The 15,372-nt window shown below is 43.1% G+C and overlaps 2 protein-coding genes across 12 annotated transcripts in view; one reads left to right on the top strand and one right to left on the bottom strand.

Moving 5' to 3' along the window:
• Positions 1-4,440, top strand: part of XRCC3 (X-ray repair cross complementing 3) — a 28,245-nt gene extending 23,805 nt beyond the window's left edge. For all 6 annotated transcript variants that reach the window (XM_090034118.1, XM_090034119.1, XM_090034121.1 and 3 more), the window contains 2 exons: positions 1,220-1,266; positions 4,075-4,440. In XM_090034118.1, coding sequence (XP_089890244.1) covers positions 1,220-1,266; positions 4,075-4,312 — 285 coding nt within the window. In that variant the 3' untranslated portion in view covers positions 4,313-4,440. The remainder of the gene's footprint in view (positions 1-1,219; positions 1,267-4,074) is intronic.
• A 4,269-nt stretch (positions 4,441-8,709) lies between these two features.
• Positions 8,710-15,372, bottom strand: part of KLC1 (kinesin light chain 1) — a 57,036-nt gene continuing 50,373 nt past the window's right edge. For all 6 annotated transcript variants that reach the window (XM_090034111.1, XM_090034110.1, XM_090034108.1 and 3 more), the window contains one exon: positions 8,710-14,004. In XM_090034111.1, the coding sequence (XP_089890237.1) occupies positions 13,939-14,004 (66 nt within the window). In that variant the 3' untranslated portion in view covers positions 8,710-13,938. The remainder of the gene's footprint in view (positions 14,005-15,372) is intronic.

Here is a 15,372-nt window from a genome sequence, read left to right as displayed (position 1 = left end):
CAGCAAGAAGGAATGAGAGAAGCCTATCTCAAAAATATCCTCTTACTCTGTGCTTAGAGCCCTCACTTACATTGGCCATGCCAGTAAAACTCTTCTTGGGCAGAGGAAGCCAGTACACCCATACCCTGAGATGAGAGTGGCCAGGTATTGGGATCAGGCTACTTGGACAAGTTGTGGAGTATCCATGCTTAGAAACTTTCAAAAGCAGGTTAGACAGACTTGGCTGGGATAGTTTAGTCAGGCATGGTCCTGTGTAGAGCAGGAGGCTAGACTAGATGATTTTGGGAGGTGCTTTCCGGCCTTTCTTTCCTGTAATCCAATGGGAGAGTGCTCTAAATATTGAACTATTGGGTGAAAGTGCACAACCATCACTGCCTCCTCCTGCCGTGGCTTACATGAGGGCCTTTGTGGTATGCATGTTATGAGAGGAAAACCTAGTTTCTAGCTCCCAGTGGGGCTCAGTTGTGCAGCTGTTCAGCAGTGTCGGGAATTAGGCAGTTTTGGGCATGCCCAGAAGCAGATCATTGGGTTCCCAGGGAACTTTGCTAGAATAAACTTAAACCCCGTGGACTTCAGGCTTCTCCGGGGTTAGGCAGTAGGTAATCAGGACGTTTCAGAATTTGAGTATTAATCATAGGAGTTTCCTTCTAGCCCCATGTAGCAACCACCCAAGCCCAGAAGCATGGGGAATACCCAAGACAGAACATAGGCACAGCTATACCTAAAACACCCCAACCAACGGTGTCCAACCTCTTCTTGAACACCTCCAGGGATGGAGAGTCACCAACTTCCCTAGGCAGTCCAGTGCACTGCTGCGCTACTGTGACACTGAAGAAGTTTTTCCTGATCTCCAGTCTAAACCAACTTTGCTGCAATTTCAGGGCAGTAGTTTGCATCTTACTCTGCAGCAAGAGAGAAAAGGTGTTTTCCCTCTTTTTTATGGCATCCCGTCAATCATTTGAAGACTGTTATCATATCCCCTCTTAACTGCCTTTTTCACAAGCTGAACACACCTAGCTTCTTTAGCTTCTCCTTGTATGACTTGCTTTCCAAGCCTTTTATTATCTTTGCTATCCTCCAGTCCAGTTCAGCTTCAGGCTTGAATAAGCAAGCATTTGAGTTGGCTTAAGTCATCTGCAATTAAATAAACTTGCTTTTGATAAATGCAAATATGTATTCATAGAGCACCTTTACTGACACTTTGTATTTTATGATTTAGGTAACTGATGCAGTGAGTGAGACAAACATAGCTCAGTGCAGTTTTAGGTAAGTGGTTTTCTGCACACTGATATGCAAGTTAATTCAGAAAGATGACTTCACCCTATGTTTGTCTCCCTTGCGTCAGTGTGTCCTAAATGCAACTTATAAAGGAGTGTAATTGTTTTGCCACAGCAGACCAGTGGACCATCTAGTTCAGTTTTCTGTAGCTGCTAGAAATCTGTCCCTGCTGCAGTGAGAAGTAGAAGAAATTCCCTGGTATGCATTTAGGGAATAATGATCGTTTTTCCTTAGTCTCCAGGACTTGATGTCCAGTTTGCAGCTTGGCACAGGAAGGTTTATATCTTTTTGTGTGTATATAAAATAAAACACTCTTTGCATCTTTTTTGAAGCCTGTTGAGACGTAATAATAGAATTTCATTCCCACAAGATATTTTTGAGGCCCACGAACTTGACAGGGTTCAGATAACGCCTACATATTTATATGGCTAATGACAGTATTCCCTGTTGCTTGAGTAAGGAGTCAAAGATGAACATACTTTTCTAGGGGAGATGTGCCCTGAATTGTGTAGTTGTGTAAGTCAATGGTCTGTCAGCTGTGCAGAAGATAAAACTCTTTGGTAAGGTTATTTTCTAGCTGTCCGCTGGAATATTATTTCTGCTTTCCTCCAAAACAAATGTTATAAATGATAAATTGAGAAAAGAAAACTGTGAAATCCACTCCCTCCCACAGTGTTGCAGGAGTAGACATCCCTGTTATTTTTCAAATGGCTGACAGATACTTGGATATGACTATGGTAATTTTTCATGAAACAGAGAGGATTTGTCAAGGCAAAGAAGTTACCCATCAGTAACTGAAGTTTTTCAAAATCTGTTGTCTGCATGCAGCTCCTCAGTGTGGGGGGCATACACCCTAATATTTGAGTTTGGAGACCTTCTTTACTTTAGCAGTACCTGAAGGGTATTCATAGCTCTGCCCTTTCTCATCCACTGTACTGAGGGGATAAAGAGAAAAACACGCTATATTCTGTTTAATTTTTCAATCCATTGTTCCATCTTTCCAGGGAAGTGGTTTAAGAGTCTAAATTGCACATGATTAAGGAGCAGAGTGATCTATAGATATGAAAAACATAGTTCAGAGAGCTCTGCTTATGGGTAACAGCTCTAACTCCTTTGACTGTTTGTCCAGATGGACACCCTTGTTGTAGACAGCTCCACAGCAGTGCCTACATATCTGGAGATGGATTTTGGACTCATTGTGGCAAAGAGTAACTGATGTCCCCAATTTAAAATGCTGATGGGGGCTGAATTCAGTGACTGTCTTGGGTAAGAACTTGAGGTGGGTTCTTAAGGACATTATCTGGCTAGAGTCCAGTGTATACAGGATCCACCTCAAGGGATTGGATCTTGTTGATTTTTCTTGCAACAACTGTAGCTGTTTAGAAAATTCACTTCCATGGAAAGATGGAACAATGGGTTCAAAAGGCAACCTCCTCTGACACATGAGAACCAAGTTTGTTCCCCTGTGAGGCAGAAATCTTTTGGTCAGTCATTCGAGGAATTTCAGAACTGCTGGATGAGAAAAGGTAGATGGACTTTGACCAAGCTCATGGGCAAGGGTGCATGTTTAAAAGATGTAGCAGATGTTACAGTATAGTTGAAATAGCTGCTAGAGAAATGCAGAAGTATAAGAAACTCTCCCGGGAGCAACTTCTGCCAGGTTACAGGTGGGTTAATTTTCTCCTGGAACTGCCAGTCTTAGTCTGGGAGAAACTTTTGTGAACATTTGTATGCTGGGGTTTCTACCTGGAGAACTGCGATTCTCCTTGTAGAAATGGAGCGCTTGCACGTGGCCAAGAGCTGGCGGTCAGCATGCAAAGACTTATAATCTTTTTTTATGTGGAGACAAATTAGACTTAGGACTTACCAACAGTTGTAAAGGGTGGAACATTTGTGTCGTGTTGAAGAAGGTGTCAGAACAGCAGCTAGGAGAAGGGCCTTCTCCCTTGCCTGTTGCCTTGGTACAGATTAACTGACTGCTGCCTCTTGCTGTCTGAAGTACATGGCTACTACGAGAACCAGGGTGGAGACTCTTGGGATTACAAATAGGCTCTGTCGGATGAGCAGTGTTCCTGAGCAGTACATATCTGAGGTATCTATGGGCCCTTCCTGTTAGGGCAGTAGGAAAATAGATATCCTGGAGGTCTATTCAGATGGTGTAATGGTGGTAGTGCAAATCCAAGTGATACGTTTTATGAGATCAGTGATGGAGGCTAGAAAACAACTTCTGTAGGGCCTTTTTCTTCCTGAGATGCAAAGATGCTTTTTAAATTCTGGCTGAAGCAGTCACCCTTAAGACTTGAGTTTTTGAGTCTTCTCTTCCATGGAGTCAGTGCTGCAGTGTCAACCAGCGAGAGACCAGCTTACTTCCTCCCACATTTGCATCAGGTCCTGATAACCATCTAATGAGGATGACAATGGAATAATCCCTTGGAAGCCTCACTAATGTGGACCAAAAGCAGCTGAAAGGTTGAGAAGAATGCACGGCCTGTTTCCCCGCAGCACTGAGCATAAGGATAGGAGGGGCTAGAGCACACCTGAGGTACTGCTAAGGAAAAGAAAAATCTGATTTCCACTTCTATGGCACAGGCATAGCTAGAGTGAGGATGTGCAGAAAGCACAGTCACCCAGTGTTCCAGCCCTCAGTCTCTAGAGCACGACATTAAGGTAGCAAAACAATTTAAAAGACTAGGGGAGTTTAATTTCTAGTGGATGTTTACTTGCAGACTCCTACTGGGTATAGTGCGAAACATCAAGTTTTTATGCATGTAAAGTTTACTTATGTTTTTCTTCTAGCTCATTGGATGAGAGAGTTTCTCCAGCACTTGGGATAACATGGTCCAATCAACTGTTGATGAGATTGATGGTCAGCCGAACACCACAGGCAGAGTATTTGCAGAGACCTGCACTGCAGCATCCTGGAGGTGTGAGAACTTTAAGAGTAGTTTTTGCTCCTCATCTGCCTATATCTTTTTGCCTCTATACAGTAAATTTGGAAGGGGTCAAGGGAATAGGTATAAAAAGCCCACTGTGAAAATGTTACAGGGATCCGCTTCAGTAATTCATACCAATGAAAGGCATTTCCCTTCAGGTATTTATGTGGGATTGCCCAATATGTACATACAATATTCCAGCAATAAAAGTTTTTTATGGATATACGCAGCCTTGGGATGAGATTCAATGTCTGTATCTAGCTTTATGATTACGAACCTTCCACCTGAGAGACTAATCAGAGAAGAGAAGAGTTTGATAGGTTGTCTGCATCTTTGCAACTGTTACTAGATTCATAGATTCATAGATGCTAGGGTCGGAAGGGACCTCAATAGATCATCGAGTCCGACCCCCTGCATAAGCAGGAAAGAGTGCTGGGCCTACATTACCCCAGCCAGATACACATCCAACCTTCTCTTGAATACCCCCAGGGTAGGGGAGAGCACCACCTCCCTTGGGAGCCCGTTCCAGACCTTGGCCACTCGAACTGTGAAGAAGTTCCTCCTAATATCCAATCTAAATCTGCTCTCCTCTAGCTTGTGGCCATTATTTCTTGTAACCCCCGGGGGCGCCTTAGTGAATAAATACTCACCAATTCCCTTCTGTGCCCCCCTGACGAACTTATAGGCAGCCACCAGGTCGCCTCTCAACCTTCTCTTGCGGAGGCTGAAAAGGTCCAGTTTCTCTAATCTCTCCTCGTAGGGCCTGGCCTGCAGGCCCTTAACCATACGAGTGGCCCTTCTCTGGACCCTCTCCAGATTATCCGCATCCTTCGTGAAGTGCGGCGCCCAGAATTGCACGCAGTACTCCAGCTGCGGTCCGACCAGCGCCCGATAGAGGGGAAGTATCACCTCCTTGGACCTATTTGTCATGCATCTGCTGATGCACGATAAAGTGCCATTGGCTTTTCTGATGGTTTCGTCACACTGCCGACTCATGTTCATCTTGGAGTCCACTAGGACTCCAAGATCCCTTTCCACTTCCGTGCCACCCAGCAGGTCATTTCCTAGGCTGTAGGTGTGCTGGACATTTTTCCTCCCTAGATGCAGCACTTTGCATTTCTCCTTGTTGAACTGCATTCTGTTGTTTTCTGCCCACTTGTCTAACCTGTCCAGGTCTGCTTGCAGCTGCTCCCTGCCCTCCGGCGTGTCCACTTCGCCCCATAGCTTAGTGTCATCTGCAAACTTGGACAGAGTACATTTCACCCCCTCGTCCAAGTCGCTGATGAAGACATTAAAGAGTATCGGTCCAAGCACCGAGCCCCGCGGGACCCCACTGCCCACACTCTTCCAGGTCGAAACCGACCCATCCACCACACCTCTCTGGGTGCGACCCTCCAGCCAATTCTCCACCCACCGGACTGTGCAGTCATCCAAGTCACAGCCCCTTAACTTGTTCACCAGTATGGGGTGGGATACCGTATCAAAGGCCTTCCTGAAGTCCAAGTATACGACATCCACCCCTCCTCCTGCGTCGAGGCGTTTTGTGACCTGGTCATAAAAAGAGACTAGATTGGTCAGGCACGATCTACCTGCCACGAACCCGTGCTGGTTTCCCCTCAGCATAATTTGTCCTGCCGGGCTCTCACAAATGTGAGCCTTGATGATTTTCTCAAAGATTTTGCCAGATACTGGTCTGCATTGTCAAAGAGCTAAAAAGGTTATACAGAGGTGAGTGGGGCCCTGGCCAGGCTGGGTGGTGGGACAAGTAGAAGCCCAAGAGTGCCCCCCAGGCTTCCACTTATTCCACCACCTAGCCCAGCCAGGGCCCCACTGACCCCAGCCCCTGCCCCACTCCCTCCCTCACCTTGGGGGGGCCTTAATTTGCCCCTCCCCCACAGTGGTGAGGGAGGAGTGGAGCTAGGGCTTAAGACCCCCACAATGCAGGAAGGAGTGAGGCAGGGGCAGGGGTGAATCATTCACTCCGCCCCACTCCCTCCTGCTCTGTAGAGATTGTCCCAAGACCTGGCCCAGCTGAGGCCCCATTCACCATGAGCGTGGACCTGGATAAGCAGGGTCCTGGGACAAGTGGAGCCCAGTGGTTCATCCAGGGGTGCAGTGCAAGGGAGCCAAGGGTGGGTGGGTGTGTGGGGGGGGCACATACCCCACCCCCTGGTTCCCCCACAATAAGCACAGCAGTGGAAGCTGTCCACCAGTGCCCCTGGACGAGCCAGAGCCAGAGGCAGCGGCACTGGGAGCGGGGCTATGGGAGGGGCTGCAGGTTCCCCCCAACATCTTCCCAGCCTGGCTTAACACCCCTGCCCAGAACAGCCCGGCACTGCCCTGGCACCAGCCTGCAGTGCCCCACAGCCTACCCTGCTGATCTAGGGGCATGCACCCCCCCCCATGCCCTCCCAGCAGCACTTGAGTGAAAGGGCCAGTGTTTCTCAGATGTTTCTCATTTACCTATTCCAGTCCTGGTAACCTGCCTCCAACTGAAGGGCCTAGTGGAAATGTGGCAGGGCTATGTGTGATGGGGTAGTTTCTTTAAAATACCAGTGTTGCAGCCTCCGGAGTAAAGTGAGTATAGACCTCAAAACCCTATTCCCCCACTGCCTTGTAAGTACTCCTTGGTTGGAAAAGCACAAAGGAACATCACCCTGACAGAAACATGCCCTAAGGCATTCAGCAGCAATGATGTTGCTCTCTGGCCGAAGCTACAGCTGCCAAGGCACCAACCACCTGGACTTGGCCTGGCCTTCAGATTCTGTCTCAGTGATCTGAAGGGGGGATGCCAGATCTTGGGCAGCCTCCACTCGTCCATACTCTTGCCTAGGCGTACATGTTGATGGTCTTGCTTTGATTGTCATGGACCTCTTCCGTGTACACCATAGTCCAGAGGATCAACAGTTGCCTACATGCTCTAGTCAGAGTTGCTGAAGCATTGTAGCCTGCTTTCATTAACCCATGCAGTGCAAGAGATGTTACACCCAGAAGTTTGTGGTCACATGCAAATGATTGGAAACAAAGGGAAGGGAAGGATTTTGCTCCATGGGTGTTAGTTCATAACCACTTTTACCATACTGCACAATTGGTGAATTACAGTCGTATGTTACTGCACCACAGCAACAGAACGCAGGGAGTTGCTTTTTAATATGTTTCCGTTACAGGGTTCTGTAGGACAGCAGTAAAGTGAGTGTCATTTCCATCTGGAAAAGCGTGATCTCTCAAGTATAGAATATCCCTTCATGGTTCCAGATCTACACAACCTTCCATCTCCTAGCAGCAAACATATTCACCAAATGAATAATTTGAGTTTTATCAAAAAGCACAGTTCAATTTATGTTACAGTTACATACTTTTTCCTGTTCACAAACTTGGTAGTGTCTAGTATCACAGGTCTAGTCTGTTTTACTTGATTCTAGTCACTAGCTCTTTGCAGGGGAAAAAAGTGTGGTGGGGCTATTGAACACCGCATTCCCAAGAATCCAAAAGCTGCTTTGGTCAGGTCATTTTAAAAACTGAAGTGTAAGATCGACTACAGTGCCCTGTCCTCACACACATTATTAGAGAGGCTGATCGTTGCTGTTTCGGTAAGCATGTCAGAGCAGCTCTTAGTCTAGGCCCAAGCTACATCTACATGGCAGAAGGTAGGGCAGGGTGCTATTTCAGACTGGTTAGTAACGTAACTGGTTAGTCTTCTAACCTTTTACCTAATTTCAGACTAACACAGCTACCCAATTCTTTACATCCAAATAAAATAGGTGTAGGGACTTCCTTTAAGCAGATTTTTCTTCTTAAACTACAACATATCTGGAGAATTGTGCGCATCACATCTGGAACTGCTGTGTTCTGCTAATACCAGTGGTACTGACTTTTTGGTCTAGAAAGTCAGGTGGGAATGGTTAGGAAGATGCAGGCCCCAAAGATGACCATAATAAAGACATAATTAATGCATCAGGGACCCCTGCACAACTGCAAAGCCTGGGAACACAAGTGGCAATACCAGCAGCTCAAACTCAGGGGACATAAGTGATTTCGTCCCCTGTAAGAATATTCCACAGCAGAGGAACCTGGTGGACCTTGTCTAAACATCATTGCAACCAGTATGATCCAGGACTGCAACAGCCATGCAAAACCCAACTTAGAAAATCTATTTGACTTTCAGTCCAATTTTAAGCTACAAATTTCTAGATAGTATTTGAAGAGAAGAGGCTTTGTATTTTGTTTATTCTGCTTTACCTGTTTTTAGGGTTTGTGTAATTTAGAACTATATGCCTTGTAACAATGTGGTTGCATAATTAGTACACTCGAATCCAAGACATGTCAAGATGCATCAAACCCAGGAAAGTTGGCTTTACTAAGCAGTTATTTCAGGGGGAGCTAGAAGGCAAATTTATTTCAGCAGAATTTAAGACTGGGTAATTCTCCACTGCAAGTCCTAGCTGTTCCAGTGGTAGCCTCTTCTGTTAAGTAAGAAATGCACTTTTATTTAGAAACCTTCCCTTTATACAACTTTATTCATCTTCGGGTTTCACAGCTGAGGTTTGCTTCTGTACAGGAAACGTCCACACTACATGCTTTACATGATTTACACTCGAAAATGCACAAACCTTACCAATTTAACATATACAACTACTGTTAAGACTCCATTTAAATATTTTATTTTTGCACTTTGCAAATAAATGCTACACGACACTTTAGAAATGTCTAAACAGCTTCAAATCAGACCACAGCTCTGTAACACGATACAAACAAGAGGCGCTCAAAGAAAACAATATGCACTTCTTGGAACAGGTTGCTTTTGAAAACTAGAACAGCAAGACAACGCTATTGTTCTCTGCAAAGAAAATGATGGTCATAAGGAAAAGTGCATTACAAAACTAGTGTGACACACACAGTTGAGCTGGCTAAAAACCCTCCATTTTTATTTCATACCAAGTTCTGTGTTTAAATCTCAGTGAATTACTGCTCTTACATTTAAAGGTTTCTTTTAAAGAAGCTTTTTAATTCTTATCTCTCAGCTGAATTCAGAGTTCTCCTTCAGCACTTGTAAGAAAGGGTAAGATACTTAGTGACAGATACAAAGCCCTGAAGTCAGTCTTGGAAGTTTTTAAACTATGTGGGTTTTCTGTTCATTCGTTTGTTTTTATAATCCAGTCCACACATCTGAAAGCTAAAAATCTTTGTCAGTTCTTCCTAAAAAGAAAAAGTGCCATAATTATCCTTTAGGATGCTACTGATCTCTCATCCCACAGATACATAAAATACCCTTTGTGATTTCATCATAGAACCTCAGCTCTATTTAACTATTGTACTATCGTCTCTAAATTCTGTAAGACATTTACATACATTTCAAATAAAAATAAAACAAACAAACATTCGCAGCCATAAATTCAAGAACAACACAGCCGATGAATATAGAGAGACCCCAAAGATTTCTCATTTTTATTTTAGAAATTTTCACCATGTCTATCCCAAACTGTATGCAACTCGGTCTAATTTGGCTTTTGCTGTTGTATAACTGATTTCCAAATATGCAGTCCTAGGTCATTTCAGTGCTAAGATGTAGCTATAGTGATAACTGAAATTTAGCCATGATTTTTTAAATACTTTATCTGGAAGTTATAACAAATTAATGGGATATAAACAGTTTTGCCATTTATCTATCAACACAAGCCTTCATTTTCTCAAAACAATGTACCTTAGACCTTCTGAGCTGAATTCATGCATGCATGGGTGACTAGCTAGCCTTGTAAAGGCCTTTAACAAAATAACCCCCTGGCGATGATTACCATTTGAAGTACTGAGGCAGCAAATGCCCCGAAGTAATTGAGTTTAAAGTGTCACAATTCCCCCCAAACTAACCAGTTTTAAAAGAGCATCTGTATTAATATTTCAAGTGTGCATTTGTACGATATGCAAAATCTGTACAACAGAACGGTAAACATCTCACCTTCCGCGCGGTACGTATTCTTTCAATTTCAGCAGCCATGGAAATACAAGAACCCAACTCTTAGCAGCTTTCAGACCAAAGTCAATGACCTGTGTAACAAAAACTAAAGTGCGCTTTGACCCTATCACACTACAAACGCACTTCTGAAGAATCGCTGCCTGCCCCATTTAATAACACACACACAAAATGCAGCCATACCTTGTTTCCTGTTTTCAAAATCAGTGGAATTAATTGTACAGTTTAACCATAGATATTTATCAAGCTTTAACCTTCATGAATTACCATCATTTAGCTATAAAAGTAACAAAAAACAAAGCAAAAGCCGTGCAATGAGAAGGTATCTAAAGCTGGTCTTCTGTGGTTTGTTTTAAATGCTTTGCTGAGGATCAACAGTAAATTAACCTTTTGTTCAGTCAAAAGACCAAAAAAGAAACTAACAGTTATGAAAGAGACTGCCACATTTACAATATTTCGTTAGATCTTACCTCAAGAAAAATGCTGACAGTACTGCTAGCAACTAGAACGTAACAGGAAATATGCAGGGGTGATTAGCACCTTTGGATCATTAATCTCTTACGTCCGATACTTTCATAAGTTAAATCCCAAGAAGAAATAACTCTGATGTAGCATAGGAAGAATTAGGAGAAACCGGACCTCTTTAAAATGATCCATCTTCAACTTTTTAGTTGAGTTGACCCCACTGTACTGAGCAAGCAGGGACCAGGGCAGGGAAGTGCTGCACAGGGTTTGCACCTTCCCTCTACTTCGTTCAATTCAGAGGGTCTAACTATTCATTTTTGGTCAGCAAGATCCAGGAACCATTCTCCAGTCACAACCCAGGCATCCATCATGCGGTGTCAGCTAGAACTGGAACAGGGTAGGGAATATAACAAACTGAAAATGGAAATATTCCTGCCTGAACCAGGTAAATTCAGACAGCCACTCAAAATAGATGTGTAAGTTTTTAATAATTTAAACACAAGAACAAACTGAGGCTAAGATCTATTTTCAGACTTTACAAAGTTCTTAACTGCAAGTAGCATATTGGCTTAAGATGAACACTGCAGTGCTGTTCAACAGTTTCTCTCATTTGGCTACTGTTAAAGGGGTTTGTGTTAAGAAAGCACGTTGCCTTGAGATTCATGCGTCTCTGAACATGGGCACGAGCAAGAATTACACACTTCTGCAAACTGATGCAGGAGCAGTTTTGTCTGATGGGTTACAGGCCAACATTTTATGCTCATCATCCCCTGCAAGAATTCTTTATAAGCACCCCAGACACACCGGAAAGCTCAGGAGGACAAGGGCTACTTAAAAACCTACAATAACAGGGTTCCTCACACTCGAAGCTCCATACTACAGCCGTCAGTTGTCAAGAGCATAACAATAGTCCTATTTTTGCTAGCCCGACCTATGTTTAAATAATTCTAACAATTTCTATTTACACAAATTCCAGTTGTAATAAGAGGTTTCAAAACTATTTTCATTCAGATTTGAAAGACAAAGGCTTGGAAACAAGTTCTGAGATTGCACTGAGAAATTCTGTTTCGCTCAGACTAGCTCAATTTCTAGGAAGTCAGACACCTATAGAGGCTCTTCACAGGACTGAAACATCTTATTCTGTGTAAATGACTTGCGCAAAGCTCTTCCCTGTGCCACTCCTACTGGACTGGCTTTGTGCAGGTGCTGGAACAGCAGTTTGTTAGGTGCCACTGCCCCAGAAACCCCTCACAGTTACTGCCAAAGGGACAGGGCGTTCCAGACCGTAGGACAGACAGCAACTGGCTGGAGATCTCTGCTGTGAGCCTGTGCAACTCGTACACAACAGGAGAGATGTCCATCCGCCCATCCCGGACGTCTGCCCAGCCTAGCAAGTCCTACAGAGCTGCACATTCAGACTTTGAGCAGATCACTGAATTCATCCACAAATATGTTTGAGACTTTACTAAAAGGAAAAAAAAATATATATAAAAACCTCTTTAAAAATGTTAAAAAAAAACTCAAGTCCCCTTTAGCTATGTCTAAAAGAGTAGAGCAACAACTTGTTCTCCCTCAGGTTCATTGATAAATTGCACTACTCTGCACTACACTCTCTATGCATTAGCAGCATCATGTCTCAGCATTTTAAAACAGTCTTCATGGTGAGCATACCCTCTACCTAACAGTTTTTTCTTTAGAGATGCTAAGGAAGTACCTTGTAGTACACAGTCAAGTGCATTACATACACACCTTTTCGCATCAGCCATTGTACATTTTAAAACCAGATGCCAGTTGGTCAAATTTTGACATTTAGAAAGTTATCATTTTAATGACTGACTGACTATTTCACAGCTAAACAAATAAATGCCGCTGCCACCTTCTATCCCACTTCCCTTGGTGCTAGGCTTATCTTGGCATAGCAGTCCAGCTTCTCCCCAGTGTCAACGTTGTTCTGTACTTTCCAGCTCCATAACTATAGTTACAAATACACAGACACACATTTATTTTCTCCTCCAATTTGCATGTAAGTAGCAAAACTTTGCAAAAAGATGAAAACTTATACGTTTTGATTTAAAAATCACAAGTTTCATAGAAAAACAAACCAAAAATGTTAGTGTCTACAAAATACTTTGATGTTCTATACTCTGTTCCAGCAGCAATCCAATATGCAGACAAGGTATCTATTAATTGCATATAGAAAAAAACCAAGGGTGGGTGATCAAAAGTGTGATCTGTCCACTAGATAAAGCCATGATGCTTTCTCAGTGGGGACCCAAATGTCTTAAACATCAGCAGAGTTTTACAAGTGGTCCTCTTCACAGTATAACAGCCTAGAGTCACCTGCTTCATTTGCTGCTGGTGCCATCAACAGGAAGAGGAGAGAGTTTGATCATCAGAGAAAAATTAGGAGCATTTCCAGCCCAACAAGGCTGCTAAGAGTTAAGAACTCCAGTGGACAGGCAAGAAAAGAGTTAGCAACCTGAGTCATGGACGTTTATCTTAGCAGCAGCAGCTACTCTGGGACAGGTGCAACCCAAAGCCTAAATATGCACCGACTGTACAAAATACAGGTTATAATGATTATTTCCCCCCTCATCAGAACAACCTACACAGTACTCTCTCCCTCCACTGATTACTGTAAAACCTGCAACAAAAATGCCTTATTTCAAAGCTAGTGGCATTGCTGTATATGCCTTCTAGGAGTGAAGGCAGCCAACTGTTTTGGTGACAAAGTGTAGTATCTAGACCTGTTGGTTAAGGAACACACGTTTCAGCTCTGTTCTTTACATGAAGTATCTAGAGTGGAGACCAGCAGTGATGCAAGGAAAACCCCCCCAGCAGTACAGCACACAACTGGGAATTTATACAGCAATGCACATATTTATACTTTTCTTGTCCCAGCACTATATACATTTACTGCTACATATTCCATTTTTACTGTGTTTTCAAATATCAGTTGGAAGCTGTTATACTCTGTTGCATGTTAATGCATTTTAAAGAGTTATATTTTTCCAATTTCTGACTGCTGTGGAATTCAGATCTCTTAACAGAAGTCAACATAAGTAACATGACTGATAGCAGTGCAATGAGCAATATGTATGTTTTTCTTTAGAAGAAAATACTCCCTAACACTATATTTCAAATAGTCACTGTTTAGAAAAGTAAAAACAAGAGTCCATTGCAACAGAGTCTATGAACTAGATGTTCCTATAGTGAGTGAGGAGGAACCAAAGCTTTGAGTCTCAGTGCTTCTTTATTCACAAAGGAATTTTAGCTAGCTTCTGTCCAAGAACCTCAACGTGCCAAATCAGTGTGACTGGCACTCAGCGCTCTTGAGTCTGTCAGACAATTATTTCGTTCCTGTATGAAAATAAATAAGAAAAAAAATATTTATGCAGGAGTCCAGATCTCAAGCATTTTTATCGAGTCTGATCTAAAAAAAAATATGTTACAAAACTCAAGACCTGCTGAAACTGATGAAATAGGTACTGCTTACCTTCACATCCTGTGACAGCAGGACATGAAAAGGAACCTTACATAAGCATTTTCCCTGACCTCAGTCACCAATACTAAATAGTCTTCTTGTGATCGCACCCCTTCTATACCTCACTCAGATGCTTATTAGAGAAACAGCTGACTACCTGGAGGTACTATCAAGTGTCTCTGCGCTTGGCAAAGAGGGAATTTGTAAAAAATTCATCAGTACTTCACACATTACATATGATAACTATACCTTACTGGCACAGCGTCGATCATATACAGCAGAAAAGACCCATTATTATAAGGCCCCTAAGGCCACATGGTCCAGTTTTGAAAGTCCCAGGCATTTCTTTATCGCTGGTTGCAGAATTACGGTTTACCTCAGTGGATTTTTTTGGTCAAAGTTCGTATTAAGGAACATCTTTACATAAATTTTAGAGAACTGGAAAATTGCAGTAAACCCTTTAGGGGTAACACTGGACAGACACCTTTATGCCACTCAACAGTGAAATGAGATTCACGCAGTGTGGGCATTTTTTTCTTGTTTTATTACACTGGGGTAAATAAAGATGTGGACCCTACACTACAGCTTGTTAGTTTTGAAGTGATTAATATTCCCCCCAGAAGTTAGTTGCAGTTACTGTGTTAGTAAGATGCACAACACTGCTTAGAGCACAGAACATTATTGGCTTACCTTGACAACATATGAAATGGTGACTTTATTATGTGAAAACAGATATGGGAAGCAGTGCTTAGGCACACTGAATAGTTAGGCAAAATATGAAGATTAGGTTTTGGCAGACAAACACCTACCATCACATATTAGACAAATTTAAGCCCTGCTCTTGTGTACCCTCAGAAGCCACTCAAGTGCTGGGACTTGAGGAAGCCCACTGTCCGGAGTCACTGGCCATTTGGGAGATGCTTCTTTAAACAAAATACTTAACACTTAACTTTTGCAAGGTTTTCCTTTATAAATTACTATAATGCACGTATGCGAGATTCCAGAACTTCTCATCCACTCCACCAGGCAATGCAGGTTTCAGTTCAGAATCTGTTAGGAATACGGTAAGCACCTGTTTGCCATTAACCGAAATGAGACAGGTACTTCCAAATTAAGCAGGTGCCTAAATGTTCAAATGGAAATGGACTTCAGCACATTCTTAGAGTGCTCCGCTGTACTGTGGCTTTAATGTATACCCAAAAGGTTAACACCGTACTATTTCTCATGCTCTTCGGCCCGAACCC

This window comes from Crocodylus siamensis, chromosome 2, assembly GCF_052110815.1.
Source record: "Crocodylus siamensis isolate JL-2025a chromosome 2, ASM5211081v1, whole genome shotgun sequence".
Classification (NCBI taxonomy): Eukaryota; Metazoa; Chordata; order Crocodylia; family Crocodylidae; genus Crocodylus; species Crocodylus siamensis.
This window is presented reverse-complemented; position numbering and strand designations above follow the sequence as displayed.